The 23,457-nt window shown below is 41.5% G+C and overlaps 1 protein-coding gene across 3 annotated transcripts in view; it reads left to right on the forward strand.

Moving 5' to 3' along the window:
• Window positions 1-23,457, forward strand: part of LOC133552604 (amyloid beta precursor protein binding family B member 2) — a 179,389-nt gene that overhangs the window by 25,333 nt on the left and 130,599 nt on the right. For all 3 annotated transcript variants that reach the window (XM_061899890.1, XM_061899891.1, XM_061899892.1), the window contains 5 exons: window positions 5,733-5,876; window positions 9,362-9,447; window positions 9,519-9,579; window positions 18,321-18,467; window positions 18,551-18,678. In XM_061899890.1, the coding sequence (XP_061755874.1) occupies window positions 5,733-5,876; window positions 9,362-9,447; window positions 9,519-9,579; window positions 18,321-18,467; window positions 18,551-18,678 (566 nt within the window). The remainder of the gene's footprint in view (window positions 1-5,732; window positions 5,877-9,361; window positions 9,448-9,518; window positions 9,580-18,320; window positions 18,468-18,550; window positions 18,679-23,457) is intronic.

The following is a 23,457-nucleotide window of genomic DNA, read 5'->3' on the forward strand; positions in this document are numbered from 1 at the left end:
TACAAGGGTTTGCAAATCCTTTTCAACTTATATTCAATCGAAGAGACTGCAAAAGACAAGATACTTAATGTTCCAATTTATTTTTTGCAAATAATCATTAACTTAGAATTTAATGGCAGCAACACATTGCAAAAAAAGTTGACACAGGGGCCTTTTTACCACTGTGTTATATGGCCTTTCCTTTTAACAACACTCAGTAAACGTTTGGGAACTGAGGAGACCAATTATTTAAGCTTTTTAGGTGGATTTCTTTCCCATTCTTGCTTAAGTTGTTCAACAGTTCGGGGTCTCCGTTGTCGTAATTTAGGCTTTATATTGCGCCACACCTTTTTCAATAAGAGACAGGTCTGGACTACAGGCAGGCCAGACTAGTACCCACAGTCTTATACTATGAAGCCACGCTGTTGTAACACGTGGCTTGGCATTGTCTTGCTGAAATAAGCAGGGGCGTCCATGATAACGTTGCTTGGATGGCAACATACGTTGCTCCAAAACCTGTATGTACCTTTCAGCATTAATGGTGCCTTCACAGATGTGTAAGTTACCCATGCCTTGGGCACTAAAACACTCCCATACCATATAAGATGCTGGTTTTTGGACTTTGGGCCTATAACAATACGGATAGTTCTTTTCCTCTTTGTTACGGAGGACACAACGTCCAAAGTTTCCCAAAACAATTTGAAATGTGGACTCGTTAGACCACAGAACACTTTTACACTTTGCATCAGTCCATCTTAGATGAGCTCAGGCCTAGCTGGGTGTTGTTGATAAATGGCTTTTGCTTTGCATAGTACACTGCAAAAACTGTACTCTAAGTGAGATTAAATATTAAATATCTCAAATAAGGGTGATATTTGCTCATTTTCTGTCTGATAAGATAGTTCTTCTCACTAAGCAGATTTTATGTTAGAGTCTTTTACTTGTTTTAAGGGTTTTGGTCCTAAATGATCTTTGTAAGATATTACAGCATCCATCCATCCATTTTCTACCGCTTATTCACTTTGGGGTCACGGGGGGCGCTGCTGCTTATCTCAGCTACAATCGGGCGGAAGGATGTACAGCTTAGGTTGTTCAACGGTCTCCGTTGTGGTATTTTAGGCTCCATAATGTCCCACACATCTTCAAAGGGAGACAGGTCTGGACTACAGGCGGGCCAGTCTAGTACCCGCACTCTTTAACTATGAAGCCACGCTGTTGTAACACATGCAGAATGTGGATTGGTATTGTCTTGCTGAAATAAGCAGGGGCATGCATGAAAAACAATTTTCTTGGATGACAACATATGTTGGTCAAAAACCTGTATGTACCTTTCAGCATTAATGGTGCCTTCAAAGATGTGTAAGTTACCCATGCCTTGGTCAATGATACACCCCCATACCATCACAGATGCTGGCTTTTGAACTTTGCACCTATAACAGTCCGTATGGTTCTTTTCCTCTTTGGTCTGGAGGAAACGACGTCCACAGTTACTTAAAAACAATTTGAAATGTGGACTCGTCAGACCACAGAACTCTTTTCCACTTTGCATCAGTCCATCTCAGATTCTTTAATGAGCTCGGGCCCAGCGAAGCCGGCGGCCTTTCTGGGTGTTGTTGATAAATGGCTTTAGATTTGCGTAGTAGATAGAGATGCGCGGATAGGCAATTATATCACCCGCATCCGCATCACCAAAGTCGTCATCCACCCGCCGTCCATCCGAATCAACATTTTATCAGGACCGTACCCGCCCGCCAACCGCCCGCTGAAATACATCAGAGGTTTTCCGCCGTTACTACTCACAGAGCTATTTAAACCTAATTCACAGAGAAATTATGACAAGCGTTCATCCCGATTACAAGAAAGTGGGCATGCTGTGAAGCCATTGCCTTAGACACCTTCAACAACATGTACGTACCGATTGTTGGTCTGGCAACATGTTGTGTGCAGCTTCCGCAATTACACGTTCAAGATTGAAAGGCATTCTGGGTGATACAGAGTACACTGATGGTTGTGATATAAACAACTTTAACGCTTAGTAATATGCGCCACACTGTGAAGCCACACCCAACAAGATTAAAAAACACCTTTCGGGAGAACATCCTCACAGTAACACAACATAAACGCAACACAACAACTACCCATAATCCTTTGTATCCGTCCCACTTCCTGAATATATTTTACACCCCCGCGCCCCCAACCCCGCCCAGCTTACCGACGCACGGTGGGGGGTTGCTGCTAGTGGGGTGTATAAATTAGTCAGATAGTGTCATGAATACAAAGGATTATGGGTATTTGTTGTGTTGCGTTTATGTTGTGTTACTGTGAGGATGTTCTCCCGAAAGGTGTTTGTCATTCTTAATTGGTGTGGCTTCACAGCGTGGCGCATATTACTAAGAGTGTTAAAATTGTTTATATCACAACCATTAGTGTACTCTGTGTCACCCAGTATGCCTTGCAGTCGTGTGCGTGTTGCTGCGGAAGCCACACACAACATGACAAGCAGATCGTACATGTAGTAGGCGATAAAGCCAATGGCTTCATAGCACGCCCTAATACTTATTATCTGGGTGGCTACCGGCAGTCATTTAGGAGAATAATACCGTCTCTTGTTGTCTTCTTCGATTTATGACACGGTTCTAAAATGGTACTTTGAATGGCAAAGAATATCGATCACAGAACCATGCATATTAAATATTTCCGGATGGTTCAACCACCACCCGCCCGAATCTAATTAAAATCTATTTTTTCGTCATGTCACCCGCCCAAGCCGCGGTTTATCCGCGTAATCCGCGGATGAAACCGCAAACCGCGCATCTCTAGTAGTAGAGTTTTAACTTGCACTTACAGATGTAGCGAAGAACTGTAATTACTGACCGTGGTTTTCCGAAGTGTTCCTGAGCCCATGTGGTGATTTCCTTTACAAACTGAGGTCGCTTTTTGATGCAGTACCGCCTGAGGGATCGAAGGTCACGAGTATTCAATGTTGGTTTTCTCCAGATTCTCTGTACCTTTTGATGATATTACGGACTGAAGATGGTGAAATCCCTAAATTCCTAGCAATAACTCGTTGAGAAATGTTGTTCTTAAACTGTTCAGCAATTTGCTTACGCATTTGTTGACAAAGTGGTGACCCTCGCCCCATCCTTGTTTGTGAATGACTGAGCATTTCATGAAAGCTGCTTTTATACCCAATCATGGCACCCACCAGTCTAGCCTGTTCACCTGTGGGATGTTCCAAATAAGTGTTTGATGAGCATTCCTCAACTTTCTCAAACTTTTTTGCCACTTGTGCCAACTTTTCTGAAACATGTTGCAGGCAAATGAGTTAATATTTGCAAAAAAATAACTAGTTTTCCAATTTGAACATTAAGTATCTTGTCTTTGCAGTCTATTCAATTGAATATAAGTTGAAAAGGATTTGGAAATCATTGTATTTTGTTTTTATTTACCATTTACACAAAGTTCCTACTTCACTGGTTTTGGGTTTTGTACAAACACGTGTTGGGAGACGCTCCCCTTTGCAGTTACACCACATATTTTCTTTCTGGGAAGGCATTCTACAAGATACATTTCTTATTCCATTCATCTAGAACAGGGGTCGGGAACCTTTTTGGCTCAGAGAGCCAAGAATCCAAATATTTGAAAATGTTTTTCCGTAAGAGCCATAAAAAAAAAAGTTCAACACTGAACAACTAAATGTGTGCATTTTTAAGTAAGACCAACATTTCTAGAGTATAATAAGTCTCTTATTCTTTGTAATAACATTGTTATTCTGAAGCTAACTGTGGAGGGGGCGTGGCCTGCGGGCCTGCAGCGAAGCCGGGTGTTGCCAGGATCGGCCTCGAAATCAGCGACAGATGCGAAGACGCCCCACCTTTGCCTTGTTATCTAATCACCTGTCGCTCTGTTATAAGCAGCAGCCAGGAGGAGAGACGGGGTTGGGGCTGGAGCCAGAGCGCGATCGAGAACGAAAAAGGAAAAGACAATTGCTAGGAAGCAACTGAGAGGCTTATTGAAAAATAAAACAATATTGTAACCCTGAAACAGGCTCTCTTGTCGGTGCTTGGTGGTCTGAAGAACCCCCAGGAGGGCAAGCCCCACACTAACCAATAATAAATACATAACTTCTTACCATTAACGCAACTTATTGAACAGGTGCGGTAGAAACGGACGGATGGATTCAAAATACATGATATTTTTTTATATTTTGAGCGTTATTTTTAACACTGTGATTACAAGTGGATTTATTCATTACTTATCGCGTTATGCAACGTCAGCTCAGATTTATCTGAGAGCCAGATGCAGTCATCAAAAGAGCCACATCTGGCTCTAGAGCCATAGGTTCCCTACCCCTGATCTAGAAGAACTTCTGTGAGGTCAAGGTTGACGATCTCTGTCAGTAATGCAATAATTGCCTTCTCCGGTAGCTAATGAAGGATTATCTGATTTATTCAATAACTGTACGTTTTGGGGAAAGTAACCTTAAGTCAGGGGTGCCCATTACGTCGATCGCGAGCTACCAGTCGACCGCGGGGGGTGTGTCAGTCGATCTCCAGCCAGGCTTTTAAAAAAAATAAACCTAAAAATTAGTGATCATCAATCTTCGCCAAGACGTCACTTAAATGACATTCACGGTACCGGAGGGTCTTGTGAGATGACGCTGGCTGCTGCAAGATCATTATTATGAAAATATGACCGAGAGGAAGGCGAGAAACACTTTTTATTTCAACAGACTCTCGCGCCGTACCTTCCGTCAAAACTGTAAAGGCCGACTGCACATTTCCTATCTTCACAATAAAAGCCCTGCTTCATGCTGCCTGCGCTAACTAAATACAGAGTCTCGGAAAACTGGCGTGCACAAGCGATCCCTCAGAAAGCTGGCGTGCACATCACTTGTGCACGCCAGCTTTCCGAGACTCTTATTTTGTTAGCGCAGGCAGCATGAGGCAGGGCTTTTATTGTGAAGATAGGAAATCTGCAGTCGGCCTTTAGAGTTTTGACGGAAGGGACGGCGCGAAAGTCTGTTGAAATAAAAAGTGTTTCTCGCCTTCCTCTCGGTCCTTTTTTCATAATAATGAACTGGCAGCAGCCAGCGTCATCTCACAAGACCCTCGGGTGCCGTGAATGTCAATCAAGCAAGCTACGGAATTTGCCGCCAATGTTTTTCTTGTAAAGTGTATGGAAGCTGGATGAATTAGATGCCAAAAACCAACCACTTTCATGTGGTATTGTACAGAAAGGACAACTTTTTTTCTCCTCCATTTGAAAATGTGGGCGTTATCATCATTACTGTCTGATTCCAATCGATGCAAGTCATCAGAATCAGGTAATACAGCAACTTATATTCTTGTCTTTGTGAAAGAAAGACATCTATATGTGTTACACATGCTTGTTTAACTTGTTTACAAAAATGTCTCTTTCATAAATAAATAAATATAAATGATATATATAAATGAGGTAGATCCCCTCGAGTTGGTCAATTGAAAAGTAGCTCGCCTGCAGAAAAAGTGTGGGCACCCCTGCCTTAAGTGATGATTTTTTTAAAGTAATTTGCCCATCACTGATTATGGATTAACCTGCAAATGTGTGTTAATGATGGATGCTCTTTAGAAAATAACCTTTAAAAAGTCGAATGAGTGTCTAAAAATACTGCTAACTAAAAGTGATGAACACCAATACGTGTGAAGACCAGCCCCTCTATGCAGTATTTTTGCTAAGCTGTTAGTGCATCTCTCTCCTCCTGTCTGCCACAGCGTCCCAGCAGTCTCGTCTCAGACAGTTCCGTTGAACCCGTCCCCTCCCCTTCTGGCTCATCCCCCACCTCCCTCCCCTGCAGCCCCTCCAATGATGTCATCTCTTCTGCACTGGATCTCAGCAGCGCCACCTGCACCGTCAATGTAAGCACGTCATTCTTCCCCCATTTGGCTTTTTTGTCCCTTTTGTGTGTTTGACACTTGCTCCACTTTCACCCTCACACCTACTGTATATCTGTCAAGTGTATGGGATTTGTTCATGTCCATGTGAACAGTGCAAGGCCTCTTTCGTATGTGGATTTAAAGTGGATATGCAGTACAGGCCAAAGGTTTGGACACACCTTCTCATTTCAATGAGTTTTCTTTATTTCAATCAATCAATCAATCAATCAATGTTTATTTATGTAGCCCCAAATCACAAATGTCTCAAATGACTGCACAAATCATTACGACTACAACATCCTCGGAAGAACCCACAAAAGGGCAAGGAAAACTCACACCCAGTGGGCAGGGAGAATTCACATCCAGTGGGACGCCAGTGATAATGCTGACTATGAGAAACCTTGGAGAGGACCTCAGATGTGGGCAACCCCCCCCCTCTAGGGGACCGAAAGCAATGGATGTGGAGCGGGTCTAACATGATACTGTGAAAGTTCAATCCATAGTGGCTCCAACACAGCCGCGAGAGTTCAGTTCAAGCGGATCCAAGACAGCAGCGAGAGTCCCGTCCACAGGAGACCATCTCAAGCGGAGGCGGATCAGCAGCGTAGAGATGTCCCCAACCGATACAGGCGAACGGTCCATCCTGGGTCTCGACTCTGGACAGCCAGTACTTCATCCATGGTCATCGGACCGGACCCCCTCCACAAGGGAGGGGGGGACATAGGAGAAAGAAAAGAAGCGGCAGATCAACTGGTCTAAAAAGGTCTATTTAAAGTCTAGAGTATACAGATGAGTTTTAAGGTGAGACTTAAATGCTTCTACTGAGGTAGCATCTCGAACTGTTACCGGGAGGGCATTCCAGAGTACTGGAGCCCGAACGGAAAACGCTCTATAGCCCGCAGACTTTTTTTGGGCTCTAGGAATCACTAATAAGCCGGAGTCTTTTGAACGAAGATTTCTTGCCGGGACATATGGTACAATACAATCTGCACCGTGTAGTATTTTATACGTAATTAGTAACACCTTAAAGTCACATCTTAAGTGCACAGGAAGCCAGTGCAGGTGAGCCAGTACAGGCATTTAAATTAATATTTACATTGTAGATTGTCACTGAAGGCATCACAACTATGGCACCTGTGAAGTGAAAACCATTTCAGATGACTACCTCTTGAAGCTCATGGAGAGAATGCTAAGAGTGTGCAAAATGGTTAATGGGTTATACTTGTATAGCACTTTTCTACCTTTTTAAGGAACTCAAAGCGCTTTGATACTACTTCCACATTCACCCATTCACACACACATGATGGCGGGAGCTGCCATGCAAGGCGCTAACCACGACCCATCAGGAGCAAGGGTGAAATTAGATAGTACTTTATTTATTCCGTCAGGAGAGTTCCTTCAGGAAGATTACAATTTTCAGCACAATCCCATTCAAGATCAGACAAACATTATTGGGAGACAGAACAGGATCGCTGACGGGTCTGCCGGCTTCCAGCGCCCCTTACAAAAAAGATGACATACAGGTAAACAAGGGGGGGGGGGGGGGGGGGAGAAAAGAATAGAAGATTAAAATGAAAAATAAAAAAAATCGGTCTTAGCCTGGGCCCTGGAGAGGGGGTGCAGACTGAGGCCAAGGGAAAAAAACAACAACTCATAGCCATAGTACACATCCCTCTTCCATGTGTGTAAGAGGGAAACATCAAACATCAAAGAACACAGAGGACATTAAAGACATTAAAGCAGCAGATACAAGCAGACACTTCTACATACAGCTATGAATAAAAAGTAAAAGAAACATATACACTGCGGTGGCCTCTGCGGTGTTCCACCCCATTGTCTGCTGGGGAGGAGGGGGGATGGCCAGAGACAGAAGCAGACCCAACAAAGCAACCAAGACAGCCGACTCCACTCTCGGCCAGTGTCCAGTCCGCATGGATGAGCGAGGATACGTCCAAGGTGACTGAGGTGTCTGACACCTGCGCACCCAGTCAAGACACCGGGAAGCCTCTCCGTCCCAGCGCTCAGTGCTAGCTCCGCAGCCCTGTCCCCCTAATCCGCATCTCCTCCAGTCCCTCCAAACCGACTCTGGTGTAGCAGAGACCCAGCAGCTGGTCTCCATGGCCAAAAGGCTCCCGGGAGGCAGATCCAGAAGTCCACAAAACTTGTAGAATGTATACATTAATTCCAAACAGACTGATACATTTCAAGTGTTTTTTGCCAAAAAGGAGATGTTTATAGCTGACAACCAATGAAAACCCTAAATTCAACATCTCAGAAAATTAGAATATGGTGAAAAGGTCAGATATTGAAGACACCTGGTGCCACACTCTAATTAGCTAACTAACTCAAAACACCTGGAAAAGCGTTTAAATGGTCTCTCGTTTTGATTCTGTATGACACACAATCATGGGGAAGACTGCTGACTTGACAACTGTCCAAAAGATGACCATTGATACTTTAAAGATGGAGGGCAAGACACAAAAGGTCATTGCCAAAGAAGTTGGATGTTCCCAGAGCTCTGTGTCCAAGCACATTAATAGAGAGGCGAACGGATGACAAAGATGTGGTAGAAAAAAAGTGTACAAGCAAGAGGGATAACCGCGCCCTGGAGAGGATTGTCAAACAAAACCGATTCAAAAATGTGGGGGAGATCCACAAAGAGTGGACTGCAGCTGGAGTCAGTGCTTCAAGAACCACCACGCACCGACGTATGCAAGATATGGGCTTCAGCTGTCGCATTCCTTGTGTAAAGCCACTCTTGAATAAGAGACAACGTCAAAAGCGTCTCGCCTGGGCTCAAGACAAAAAGGACTGGACTGCTGCTGAGTGGTCCAAAGTTATGTTTTCAGATGAAAGTAAATTTTGTGTCTCCATTGGAAATCAAGGTCCTAGAGTCTGGAGGAAGACAGGAGAGGCACAGAATCCACGTTGCCTGAAGTCCAGTGTCAGATTTCCACAACGGGTAATGGTCTGGGGTGCCATGTCATCTGCTGGTGTTGGTCCACTGTGTTTCCTGAGGTCTAGGGTCAATGCAGCAGTCTACCAGGAAGTTTTAGAACACTTTATGCTGCCTGCCACGGACCAATTTTATGGAGGTGAAGATTTCATTTTCCAACATGACTCGGCACCTGCACACAGTGCCAAATCTACCAGTACCTGGTTCAAGGACCATGGTAACCGTGGTTCTTGATTGGCCTGCAAACTCACCTGACCTTAACCCCATAGAAAAGCTATGGGGTATTGTGAAGCGGAAGATGCGAGATGCCAGACCCAACAATGCTGAAGAGCTGAAGGCCACTATTAAAGCAACCTGGGCTCTCATAACACCTGAGGAGTGCAACAGACTGGTTGACTTTCTAAATGGAATTAATGAAATAAATCGACTTTTTCATGATATTCTAATAATATGACCAGCACCTGTATGGTTAATAATGGATGCCCTGGTGTTTGTTTGTGTGTCTGTGCAGGAGTTAAAGGACTACTCAATTTATCCTGACCCCAGCCTGAAGGCCTTCGAAGGGGCCACCCTTCGCTACGCTTCACTCAAACTCAAGTAAAAGCTACAGATTGAAAATGTGTGACGCGTTCATATTGCATGTGTTTTTAATACTGCTTTTCCTGCAGCCCTGCAGCGCCACTGGAGACCGTGGACCTCAACAATACCTTCCCTGATGGAGAAGCAATGGTAAGAATGTATGCAAAGTAAGAAATAGTAAATCCAAACAGAATCCTTTTTAAATTTGTTTCCAGTTGGATGTAAAATGTACCGTCTTTTCCGGACTATTGAGCGCACCGATATGTTAGCAGCACCCTCTAAATCAGGGGTGCCCACACTTTTTCTGCAGGCAAGCTACTTTTCAATTGACCAACTCGAGTGGATCTACCTCATTTACATATAAAATTTATATTTATTTATTTATGAAAGAGACATTTTTGTAAACAAGTTAAATGTGTTTAATGATAATACAAGCATGTGTAACACATATAGATGTCTTTCTTTCACAAAGACAAGAATATAAGTTGGTGTATTACCTGATTCTGATGACTTGCATTGATAGGAATCAGACAGTCATGATGATAACGCCCACATTTTCAAATGGAGGAGAAAAAAAGTTGTCCTTTCTGTACAATACCACATGAAAGTGGTTGGTTTTTGGCATCTAATTCATCCAGCTTCCATACACTTTACAAGAAAAACATTGGCGGCAAATTCCGTAGCTTGCTTGATTGACATTCACGGCACCCGAGGGTCTTGTGAGATGACGCTGGCTGCTGCCAGTTCATTATTATGAAAAAATGACTGAGAGGAAGGCGAGAAACACTTTTTATTTCAACAGACTTTCGCGCCGTCCCTTCCGTCAAAACTCTAAAGGCCGACTGCACATTTCCTATCTTCACAATAAAAGCCCTGCTTCATGCTGCCTGCGCTAACAAAACAAGAGTCTCGGAAAGCTGCCGTGCACAAGTGATGTGCACGCCATCTTTCTGAGGGATCGCTTGTGCACGCCAGTTTTCCGAGACTCTGTATTTAGTTAGCGCAGGCAGCATGAAGCAGGGCTTTTATTGTGAAGATAGGAAATGTGCAGTCGGCCTTTAGAGTTTTGACGGAAGGTACGGCGCGAGAATCTGTTGAAATAAAAAGTGTTTCTTGCCTTCCTCTTGGTCATATTTTCATAATAATGATCTTGCAGCAGCCAGCATCATCTCACAAGACCCTCCGGTACCGTGAATGTCATTTAAGTGACGTCCTGGTGAAGATTGATGATCACTAATTTTTAGGTCTATTTTTTTTAAAAGCCTGGCTGGAGATCGACTGACACACCCCCCGCGGTCGACTGGTAGCTCGCGATCGACGTAATGGGCACCCCTGCTCTAAATTATAGGAGAAGAAAAATATGTTCAATATATTAGCTGCAGAATGAGGTATTTCCACAAAAAGATAAATGTTTATTTACATAGCGTAATTGTTTCCAAGCAGTGTGTGCAACATGGCAGTAAAACAGCTGATCAAACAAAACAGAAGTCATCGTCATGAACCCACTAGATCTTCAATCAATTTGTGAAATTGAAACAAGACAAAAAGAATGACGTTGTAAGTTAATAACTCTATCTGAGACACTCGTAAATGTTTTAGCATATTAGCGTCAGTACAGATATGCACGATAACACCCCTATAGTCATCACACATGGGACGGTTTAGTAAGTATAGACAGTTTTGGTTCCATTCTAAAACTTACAAACTTTGCTTGGAGTGATGAATGAACGCAATCAAGGACTAGAAGACTAAAAAAAGAAAAGAAAATTGCAAGGACGCTGCATCACCTGTAGTGACAAAACTCATCCAAAAGATGGCACCATCGCCATACTAACCAACCTTGAGATCTCCGATTTCGGGAGGTAGGGGTTGGGGGGCGTGGTTGGGGGCGGGGTGTGGTTAAGAGGGGAGGAGTATATTTACACTTATCCATCCATTTTCTACCGCTTATTCCCTTTGGGGTCGCAAAGGGCGCTGGTGCGAAGTGAAGTGAATTATATTTATATAGCGCTTTTCTCTAGTGACTCAAAGCGCTTTACATAGTGAAACCCAATATCTAAGTTACATTTAAACCAGTGTGGGTGACACTGGGAGCAGGTGGGTAAAGTGTCTTGCCCAAGGACACAACAGCAGTGACTAGCATGCCAGAAGCGGGGATTGAACCTGCAACCCTCAAGTTGCTGGCACGGCCGCTCTACCAACCGAGCTATACTGCCTATCTCAGCTACAATCGGGTGGAAGGCGGGGTAAACCATGGACAAGTCGCCACCTCATCGCCGTATGTGTAGAAATCTTAATTTATAATTGAATCACTTGTTTATTTTTCAACAAGTTTTTAGTTATTTTATATCTTTTTTTTTAAATAGTTCAAGAAAGACCACTACAAATGAGCAATTTTGCTCTATAACCGTAGATGTTATTGTCACATATGCATATACAGTAGATGGCAGTATTGTCCTGTTTAAGAGTCTCACAACATTGCTGTTTACGGCAGACAAACTGCTTTACTGTAGACGAAAACATGACTGCTGTTGTTGTGTGTTGTTACCTCGCTGGGAGGACGTTAATGAAACTGCCTAACAATAAACCCACATAAGAAACCAAGAACCCGCCCTCGATCATTCTACAGTTATAAGGTCATTGGGCAGACATGCTGTTTTTATTGTAGGAAAGCGGACGTGAAAACTGGCTGTCCTCACTCAGGTCCGCGTGGAGCTGGAGGGGGCGTGGCCTCCAGCTCCACCTGAATTTCGGGAGAAAATTTGTCCCAGGAGGTTTTCGGGAGAGTCGCTCACCATCAAGTATGACCATCGCACAAATAATAAAACACCTCAGCATATTCGTTTTTTTGAAAACTTTTTTAATGGCCTCAGCAAAGAAAAATCCATAAATTAGCTCCAGGGTTCAAAGTGTAGGAAAAAGTAGCAGTTTATAGTCCAGAATTTACGGTATTCGATGAGGTGGCGACTTGTCCAGGGTGTACACCGCCTACCGCCTGAATGCAGCTGAGGTAGGCTCCAGCACCCCCCGCGACCCCGAAAGGGACAAATGGTGGAAAAATGGATGGATGGAACCTTTTGTTGGAGTTTAAGCCAGTGGTTCTCAAATGGGGGTACTTGAAGGTATACCAAGGGGTACGTGAGATTTTTTTTTTAAATATTCTAAACATAGCAACAATTCAAAAATCCTTTATAAATATATTTATTGACTAATACTTCAACAAAATATGAACGTAAATTCATAAACTGTGAAAAGAAATACAACATTGCAATATTCAGTGTTGACAAATTTGGTGTGACAGCCTCCTCCATCTACAGTAGTTATATTTGTTCCCACACTGTTGCCCCCTTGTGGTAGAATTGCACACATGCAAGTGTGCCATAAGAAGAATGAAGTGGTAGAAAAATAAAGGCAGGGTTTGAGGATAGAAGAAATGATGATAGCTATAACTCTGATAAGTAATATTTGTTGTAATTATGGCTATCACAGATAATGAGGTAACTCATGTTATTTGTCACAAAAAATATCGCATTTAATTATTTGTAGCTGGGATAGGCTCCAGCGCCCCCCGTGACCCCGGAAGGAATAAGCGGTAGGAAATGGATGGATGGATGGATCATAAACGCAGCTTAATCAAACAATGTCTTTTAAGTTCACATGCTCCTTCACTTGGTTACCTGAGAGGCAGCACATGTTTGCTCAGTGATCAGATGAGTGAGGAGACTCAGACTTTCACTTCAAATACACCCTGATGGGACTTTAGATACAGTTGTGATCAAAATTATTCAACCCCCACCCCACACAATTTTGGTGTTTTAGCAAGTTGGACATTAATTCCGTATTTTGTTTATAGTCATATCAAATAAAGATGTGTCAAATAGACAAATGCAACTTCAATTGTAACACTGTATTTTACAAAATACCAAAAAAGGAAATTTCTCTTAATATCTCATTGCCAAAATGATTCAACCCCCTAGTTCCATGCATCTTTAGTACTTAGTAGAACACCCTTTGGCAGTAATGACATCCTTCAAAGGTGATACATAAGCGGACACAAGCTTCTTGCAAGCATCTACAGGTATTTTAGCCCATTCCTCTTGGGCAAAGGCCTCCAGTTCATTCATATTCTTGGGCTTGCGTGCTGCAACTGCCTTCTTCAAGTCCCACCACAGGTTTTCTAGAGGATTTAGGTCTGGCGACTGTGAAGGCCACTCCAGAGTCTTCCAGCCCCTTCTTCTGCAACCACTCTGATGTTGATTTGGAGGTATGCTTGGGATCCTTGTCCTGTTGGAAGATCCAACGTCTCCCAAGCCTCAGCTTCGTCACTGACTTCATGACATTTGCAGCTAATATATCTTGGTAGGATATAGAATTCATAATGCCTTGAACGCGCTGGTGATTCCCGGTACCTGAGGCAGAGAAACAGCCCCAGAGCATGATTGACCCCCCACCATGCTTAACAGTAGGCAAGGTGGTGTTCTCTTTGTGAGCTCCATTTTTTCTCCTCCAGACATAACGTTGATTCATAGGCCCAAAGAGTTCCACTTTTATCTCATCACTCCATAAAACAGTTTCCCAAAACCTTTGGGGTTTGTCCAGGTAATTTTTGGCATACTGGAGTCGTTTTTTCTTGTGCCTGGTAGTCAGAAGTGGGGTGCGCCTGGGATTTCTGGCATGGAGGCCTTCATCTCGTAGTGCGCGCCTTATTGTCTGGGACAAAACCTGCATTCCCCCTCTGCAATGTTTGTAGGACATTAATGAGCACAATTGTTGATTTTGTTTGAATATGTTGTATTTGTAGGCTCAAGGTGAGCATTTAGCAATTTCCTGTTGTAGTTCCTCAGCTGTTACACTGGGGTTTTTTTCACCACTGTACGCTTCAAATACCAAACAGCAGTTGCACACAGCATCCACTTTGTACCACGCCCAGGTAGTGTTTCCACTGTGCTTTTAGCTTTAAACTTGCGAATTATGCTCCCAACTGTGTCTCTTGGAATGTGTAATGTCTTTGCTATTTTCTTATATCCATATCCTTTCTTATGAAGAGAAATTAGCTCCTCTCTTGACTTCTTTGACCACTCCCTGGACTTCACCATGTTGCAAATACACCATTGACCATCTACAAGAAGCTGAGCGTCAGTCTTTTTCAATCAGTTTAATTGTTGCTCTTTATAGTTCTAATCACATCTATAGGTGTTTTCAACACCTGATTGAAAAGACCTTATTCAAATTCTGTTTTTAAGAGTTATGATCTTCAAGGGGTTGAATAATTTTGTCAATGAGATATTAAGAGAAATGACACTGTTGGTATGTTACAAAATATAATGTAATTCAAGTTGCATTTGTCTATTTAATGCATCTTTATTTGATATGACTATAAACAAAATACGGAATAAATGTCTAACTTGCCAAAACACCAAAATTGTGTGGGGGTTGAATAATTTTGATCACAACTGTACAATTCTTACCAAGTTCTTAACAAATAAATGATATGCATTCAAGTAAAACATAACAAAAATGTTAATGTATGACATTCTGTGTCCAAATATTTAAGTAATTACAGTACCGGTCAAAAGTTTGTCCACACCTTTTCATTTCAATGTGTTTTCATGACTATTTACATTGTAGCTTGTCACTGAAGGCATCAAAACTATGACACCTGTGAGGTGAAAACCATTTCAGGTGACTACCTCTTCAAGCTCATGGAGAGAATTCCAAGAGTGCGCAAAACGGGTGGCTATTTTGAATAAACTAGAATATAAAACATAATTTCAGTTATTTTACTTTTTTTTATTATTAACATAACTCCAAATGTGTTCATTCATAGTTATGATGCCTTCAGTGAAAATAAATAGTCATGAAAATAAAGAAAACGCATTGAATTAGAAGGTGTGTCCAAACTTTTGGCCTGTACTGTATGCCATTGAGTAATAACCTGTGATTAATCAAAAAGGAGATAATTATAATTTTAAAAAATTACAGAATTATTATGAATACATCCTTTGGGAGAAGTTGCAGTTGCAAAATTTTTGAAACATCAGTGAAGAGAGCAAAACTGTTTATTTTCGTCATTAGGGGTGTGAATCTTTGGGCACCTAATGAGTCGACAGGATTCTTGTTTCAAACTGATTATTGCAGTGTATTATTTGCAACAGTATGATAATTATTATGAAATATTTGCAAAACAGGTTACAGGTAAGACAAGCTTCTCATAGCATGGAGATGACCTCAAAATACTGTATTTTCCAGGCCATATGTCATGATGTGTGGTTTGCATCATCTTTTATGTTCTTTTCTGTTTAAGACTCAATTAGTTCCTGTTTTCACTTCCTTGTTTGTTTTGTCACCATGGTTACTCATTGTGTTCACCTGTCTCTGATTAGTGCTCACCTGCTTCCGAGCACTAATCAGAGGCAGTATTTAAGCCTGTCTATGTCTGTCAGTCAGCGTGGTGACATTGCTAGTTTTTTACGGCAAATTTCATGCTGCTCTTTTCAAGCCAGAGTAAGTGTTGTTTGTTTTATGTTCATAGTTTACGTAAAAGTGTTCTTTGCCTTGTGAGCGTCTTTTGTTTGTACCCCTTTTTTGAGTAGTCAAGATTAAATCATGTTTTTACCTTTAAGCCGTTTGCATCATGGGAAAACAAATCTCGCAGCAAACTGCGACCTCCTCGCCATGAAACCATAGGGCGCACCGGATTATAAGGCGCACTGCCGATGAGCGGGTCGCATTAAAGGGGTCATATTATTTTATTTTTTTCTAAATGTAAAAGACTTCCTTGTGGTCTACATAACATGTAATGGTGCTTCTTTTGGTCAAGAATGTTTTACAGATAATCTTCAAGTCATTTCAGGATGCGCCGTTTTGGCAGCGTCTTCTCCCCGTCATCTTTGTTGTAGCGGTGTAGCGTGCAAGGACGGGAGTGGAAGAAGTCTCAAAAGATGGCGCTAACTGTTTTAATGACATTCAGACTTAACTTCAATCAATAACGGAGCAGCATGTCCTCATCAGTGGCTCACTGGTTCAACAACAATGCCGTAAATAATGCCGGGTGAATATTGTAAACTCACTACACCGGTATGTTTTAGCGCTGTCATGGCGAGTTTACTGACAGATATAAGTAAGAACTTTACACTACTTAATATTAGAAATGGCTACAGTGGAGGATGAATCTCCCATAAGAAGAAGATAGAGAAAAAGAAGCTTAATGGCACGGACTACAAAAGCGGAAGCGCGCAAATTTTTACAAATAGAGATCAGCATGTACCAGAAGGTAAGAAAAGTTGTATTTGCATAATATTGCACAACAAAACACCAGATTATGTCTTACATTATACACACAACATAATAATACTCCTATGTTGAAGCACAGTACAATCCATCAAGCGGTGTGGCTTCATTGCTAACCAAAGTCGTACTAAAACATTTTGATAGATTTTTGAGCGCCGTGTGTAATGTTCTAGATTTTCAATGGAACATATAACATTTCGGTGTTTACTTGAGCCATATTGCAATCTAGCCATATCTCTTATTTGTGACTGCCATCTACTGGTCACACTTATCATTAGACCATGTACCGAATAAAATGGCTTCGAGGTCGGTAAGCACAGCCAAAATTAGTCCGTACCGGGTTAAAAGGCACACTGTCAAGTTTTGAGAACATGAAAGGATTTTAAGTGTGCCTTATAGTTGTCAGGATGGGGGGGGGTCGCAGCTTGCTGCGGGGTCGTTCTCCCAAGAAGGCAGACGGACTACTCGAAACATGGCGTTCAGGTTAAAATATGATTTAATTTTAACTAAAAAAAAAGGTACAAACAAAAAGGCGCACAAGGCGAAAGCACAACTTCATCCATCCATCCATCCATCTTCTTCCGCTTATCCGAGGTCGGGTCGCGGGGGCAACAGCCTAAGCAGAGAAACCCAGACTTCCCTCTCCCCAGCCACTTCGTCTAGCTCTTCCCGGGGGATGCCGAGGCGTTCCCAGGCCAGCCAGGAGACATAGTCTTCCCAACGTGTCCTGGGTCTTCCCCGTGGCCTCCTACCGGTTGGACGTGCCCTAAACACCTCCCTAGGGAGGCGTTCGGGTGGCATCCTGACCAGATGCCCGAACCACCTCATCTGGCTCTTCTCCATGTGAAGGAGCAGCGGCTTTACTTTGAGTTCCTCCCGGATGGCAGAGCTTCTCACCCTATCTCTAAGGGAGAGACCCGCCACCCGCCGGAGGAAACTCATTTCGGCCGCTTGTACCCGTGATCTTATACTTTTGATCTTATCCTTTCGGTCATGACCCAAAGCTCATGACCATAGGTGAGGATGGGAACGTAGATCGACCGGTAAATTGAGAGCTTTGCCTTCCGGCTCAGCTCCTTCTTCACCACAACGGATCGGTACAACGTCCGCATTACTGAAGACGCCGCACCGATCCGCCTGTCGATCTCACGATCCACTCTTCCCTCACTCGTGAACAAGACTCCTTGACAAAGGAAACAAAAACTAACACCAAGACTAAACTTTGGACATGAAACAAAAAAACACTTATTGTGGCTTGACAATAGCAGCATGGACTTTGGCATGAAAATACTAGCATGAAAAGAAAATGACGCCAGGACGACCAACAGAAAATGACAGGCTTAAATAGTGATGTGGTGATTGAAAACAGGTGTGTGAGTTCAAATGAACCAGGTGCGTGAGCCGTGAGGACAGGTGAACTGATTGGTCGTCATGGTGACAAAACAGGGAGTGAAAAACACAGGAACTTATAGAGTCCAAAGGTCAACAGAACATAGCCCAACAAGACATGACAATAGTCCGAAAAATACGGTACTTGTCTTTTTAAAAATGTTCCTTTTTTTTTTTCAAAACAATTTTTTTTTTTTGTGCACGACTATAAGTCATTCCCAGTGCGCTCCTTGGGCTGGGTGGAGATGGCGGAACAAGACCTGTGTGAGGGGAGAAGCAGTGTGGCGGTCCACCACTGCATCAGACAACTGTCCTACTGTAGGCGAGACATCCGAGACTCGGCCGGAGTCTGGGGAGAGGTCAGTTAGCAATCAGCTTTACATCAATACCTGAGTACTTGCACAACAGAAACAAAATTGGTATGTTTTGTGTGCTCTGACAGGGTAAAGGGATGCTGCTGGTGCTCCAGGACCGCATGTTGAATCTGGTCGACCCGGATGACCGAAGCCTTCTCCACTCTCAGTCAATCAGCAACATCCGTGTGTGGGGGGTCGGCCGGGACCATGACAGGTATTTACAACTTTCTGTAGCTACTAAATAAGGAGTGAACTGAATGCAAGGCGGGGAAAGCGCTAATAGTACAGTCATTTTACGCAGCTGTCCGTCATGTCAGGGGACAGGCGTGACGAGGTTGGGAGAGTGGCCGTGCCAGTAACCTGAGGGTTCCTGGTTCGATACCCACCTTCTACCAACCACGTCATGTCTGTTGTGTCCTTAAGCAAGACGTTTTCACCCTTGCTCCTGATGGGTCGTGGTTAGGGCCCTGCACGGCATCTCCCGCCGTCAGTGTGTGAATGGGTGAATGTGGAAATAGTGTCTAAGCGCTTTGAGTGCCTTAAAGGTAAAGAAGCACTATACAAGTAAAACCCATTTATTTTGATTAATAAATGTCATTTATTTTAATGTTTCATAATACAAACATATGTTTTACACACAGACAAATCATAATACAGACAGATATTTTTTTTTTACACACAAACGTAATACGGACAGACAGATATCGTTTTACACACAGACAAATCATAATACAAACATATGTTTTACACACAGACAAATCATAATACAGACAGGTATTTTTTTTTTTACACACAAACGTAATACGGACAGACAGATATCATTTTACACACAGACAAATCATAATACAAACATATGTTTTACACACAGACAAATCATAATACAAACATGTTTTACACACAGACAAATCATAATACAGACAGATATGTTTTTACACACAGACATAATACGGACAGACAGACATCATTTCACACACAGACAAATCATAATACGAACATATGTTTTACACACAGACAAATCATAATACAGACAGGTATTTTTTTTTTACACACAAACGTAATACGGACAGACAGATATCATTTTACACACAGACAAATCATAATACGAACATATGTTTTACACACAGACAAATCATAATACAGACAGGTATTTTTTTTTTACACACAAACGTAATACGGACAGACAGATATCATTTTACACACAGACAAATCATAATACAAACATGTTTTACACACAGACAAATCATAATACAAACATATGTTTTACACACAGACAAATCATAATACAAACATGTTTTACACACAGACAAATCATAATACAAACATATGTTTTACACACAGACAAATCATAATACGAACATATGTTTTACACACAGACAAATCACAATACAGACAGGTATTTTTTTTTTTACACACAAACGTAATACGGACAGACAGATATCGTTTTACACACAGACAAATCATAATACAAACATATGTTTTACACACAGACAAATCATAATACAAACATATGTTTTACACACGGACAAATCATAATACAAACATATGTTTTACACACAGACAAATCATAATACAAACATATGTTTTACACACAGACAAATCATAATACAGACAGGTATTTTTTTTTTTACACACAAACGTAATACGGACAGACAGATATCGTTTTACACACAGACAAATCATAATACAAACATATGTTTTACATACAGACAAATCATAATACAGACAGGTATTTTTTTTTTTACACACAAACGTAATACGGACAGACAGATATCGTTTTACACACAGACAAATCATAATACAAACATATATTTTACACACAGACACATCATAATACAAACATGTTTTACACACAGACAAATCATAATACAGACAGATATTTTTTTACACACAGACATAATACGGACAGACAGATATCATTTCACACACAGACAAATCATAATACGAACATATGTTTTACACACAGACAAATCATAATACAGACAGGTATTTTTTTTTACACACAAACGTAATACGGACAGACAGATATCGTTTTACACACAGACAAATCATAATACAAACATATGTTTTACACACAGACAAATCATAATACAAACATATGTTTTACACACAGCCAAATCATAATACAGACAGGTATTTTTTTTTTTACACACAAACGTAATACGGACAGACAGATATCGTTTTACACACAGACAAATCATAATACAAACATATATTTTACACACAGACACATCATAATACAAACATGTTTTACACACAGACAAATCATAATACAGACAGATATTTTTTTACACACAGACATAATACGGACAGACAGATATCATTTCACACACAGACAAATCATAATACGAACATATGTTTTACACACAGACAAATCATAATACAGACAGGTATTTTTTTTTACACACAAACGTAATACGGACAGACAGATATCGTTTTACACACAGACAAATCATAATACAAACATATGTTTTACACACAGACAAATCATAATACAAACATATGTTTTACACACAGCCAAATCATAATACAAACATATGTTTTACACACAGACAAATCATAATACAGACAGATATTTTTTTACACACAGACATAATACGGACAGACTGATATCGTTTCACACACAGACAAATCATAATACAGGCAAATATGGTTTCACACACAACTTGAATAACACACATTAGTACACGCACACATGAATTGGATTACACGGACACCGATTGAGATACAGGTTTGCAAATAATTTAGCTACTATAAAAGTTCCATACAAATGACATTTGAAAAGGCATCTGTGTGTTGGCGTCCTGTCTGCTTTCAATAGTATCCAACACACTTTCCTCGTCTCACCCTGCTTACATCTTTCCTGCAACCTTCTCAACATTATCCCTGTGCCTCTTGTGGATGAAGAGATGGAGCGAGTCCTCCCTCTTATGTCTCCAAGGACTGACAAAGTTTCTCCCAGCACTAATGGATAAATTGTGTAGCGGAAGGAAGGAAGAGGAGGAAGAAAAGCCTGTTTAGGCTCGATTTCTTTCGTTATTCACTTATTTTGTATCCATCCTCTACTCCAGTGGTTCTCAAATGGGGGTACGTGAGATTTTTTAAAAAATGTTCTAAAAATAGCAACAATTTAAAGATCCTTTATAAATGTATTCATTGCATAATACTTCAACAAAATATGATAAGTTCATAAACTGTGAAAAGAAATACAACAATGCAATATTCGGTGTTGACAGCTAGATTTTTTGTGGACATGTTCCATAAATATTGATGTTAAAGATTTCTTTTATTGTGAAGAAATGTTTGGAATGAAGTTGATGAATTCAGATGGATCTCTATTACAATCCCCAAAGAGGACACTTTAAGTTGATGATTATAATAATGGTATTAATAAATTTTATTTAAAAAAAAAAAAAAGCACGGTTGGTAGAGCGGCCGTGCCAGCAACTTGAGGGTCGCAGGTTCGATTCCCGCTTCCGCCATCCTAGTCACTGCCGTTGTGTCCTTGGGCAAGACACTTTATCCACCTGCTCCCAGTGCCACCCACACTGCTTTAAATGTAACTTAGATATTGGGTTTCACTATGTAAAGCGCTTTGAGTCACTAGAGAAAAGCGCTATATAAATATAATTCACTTCACTTCACTTTACGTTGAGTAAACAACCTCAAAGTGCCACAATGTAAAAAAAAATAGTAATAATAATAATAATAAAAAGATCATAAAAATTCCAAAAACATGCACCTGGGGATAGGTTGATTGGCAACACTAAATGGGCCCTAGTGTGTGAATGTGAGTGTGAATGTTGTCTGTCTATCTGTGTTGGCCCTGCGATGAGGTGGCGACTTGTCCAGGGTGTACCCCGCCTTCCGCCCGATTGTAGCTGAGATAGGCACCAGCGCCCCCCGCGACCCCGAAAGGGAATAAGCGGTAGAAAATGGATGGATGGAAAAATAAATAAAATATAAAACTAGAAACAGCCCAATAGCTAGAACCAGCATGCATGTCTATAAAAAGGCTTTTTAAAAAAAAAAAAAGACAGGCTTTTAAGCCTTCTTTAAAAGCTTTCACAATCTGTGGTGCCCTCAGGTGGTCAGGGAGAGCGTTCCACAGACTGGTAGAAGCGGAGCAGAAAGCCCGGTCTCCCATAGTTAGTAGCTTTGTCCGTGGAGGTTGGAGGAGGTTAGCCTATGTGTAGAAATCTTTATTTATAATTGAGTCACTTGTTTATTTTTCAACAAGTTTTGAGGTATTTTTATATCTTTTTTTTTTTCCGAATAGTTGAAGAAAGACCACTACATATGAGCAATATTTTGCACTGATGACATAGTGCAGTATTTTACTACTTTATCTCTTTTTTCCAACCAAAAATGCTTTGTTCTGATTAGGGGGTACTTGAATTAAAAACATGTTCACAGGGGGTACATCACTGAAAAAAGGTTGAGAACCACTGCTCTACTCCCCTCTTGCTCTTTAAAATCTGCAGTCATTGTTGTGTTACTGCAGCCACCAGAGGGCGCTAGAGTCAAAGCCTGCCTGCCTGCTCAGATCTGATCAGGCAGGTTGCACTGAAGAATACAACCAAGTACTCCACTTGTTTTGAAGATTTCATTTGTAGGGTTTGTTTTTTCTTACATTTTTATATGAATATGCCTATTATTTTTTACGAGGCATGTGTGAGAGTGGTTTATGTTAATGATGAACTGAAAATGTCAATGTGCCGTAGGCGGGAGCTCTCCACGGCTGTTTTTTTTTTTTACAGGCGTTATGATGCTTGTCGATGATTAATTTTGGTGAGATTTCCATTGAAAGTGAAATCTTAGCATGAGTAAATGATGAAGTTATTGTCAATGCCCACCGTGCTCTCCTTCACCTTGTTGCAAAATGAATGAGTCCCCTTCTTCTTCCTCCGTCCTAAGTGGGGCGGGGCAGAGTGGGGGAGGATGGCCCCCTCAATGAAGTCATATGTAGCTATTTTTGAAGCACTCAGCAAGTCTG

This window comes from Nerophis ophidion, linkage group LG05 (genome assembly GCF_033978795.1).
Source record: "Nerophis ophidion isolate RoL-2023_Sa linkage group LG05, RoL_Noph_v1.0, whole genome shotgun sequence".
In the NCBI taxonomy this organism is placed as follows: Eukaryota; Metazoa; Chordata; class Actinopteri; order Syngnathiformes; family Syngnathidae; genus Nerophis; species Nerophis ophidion.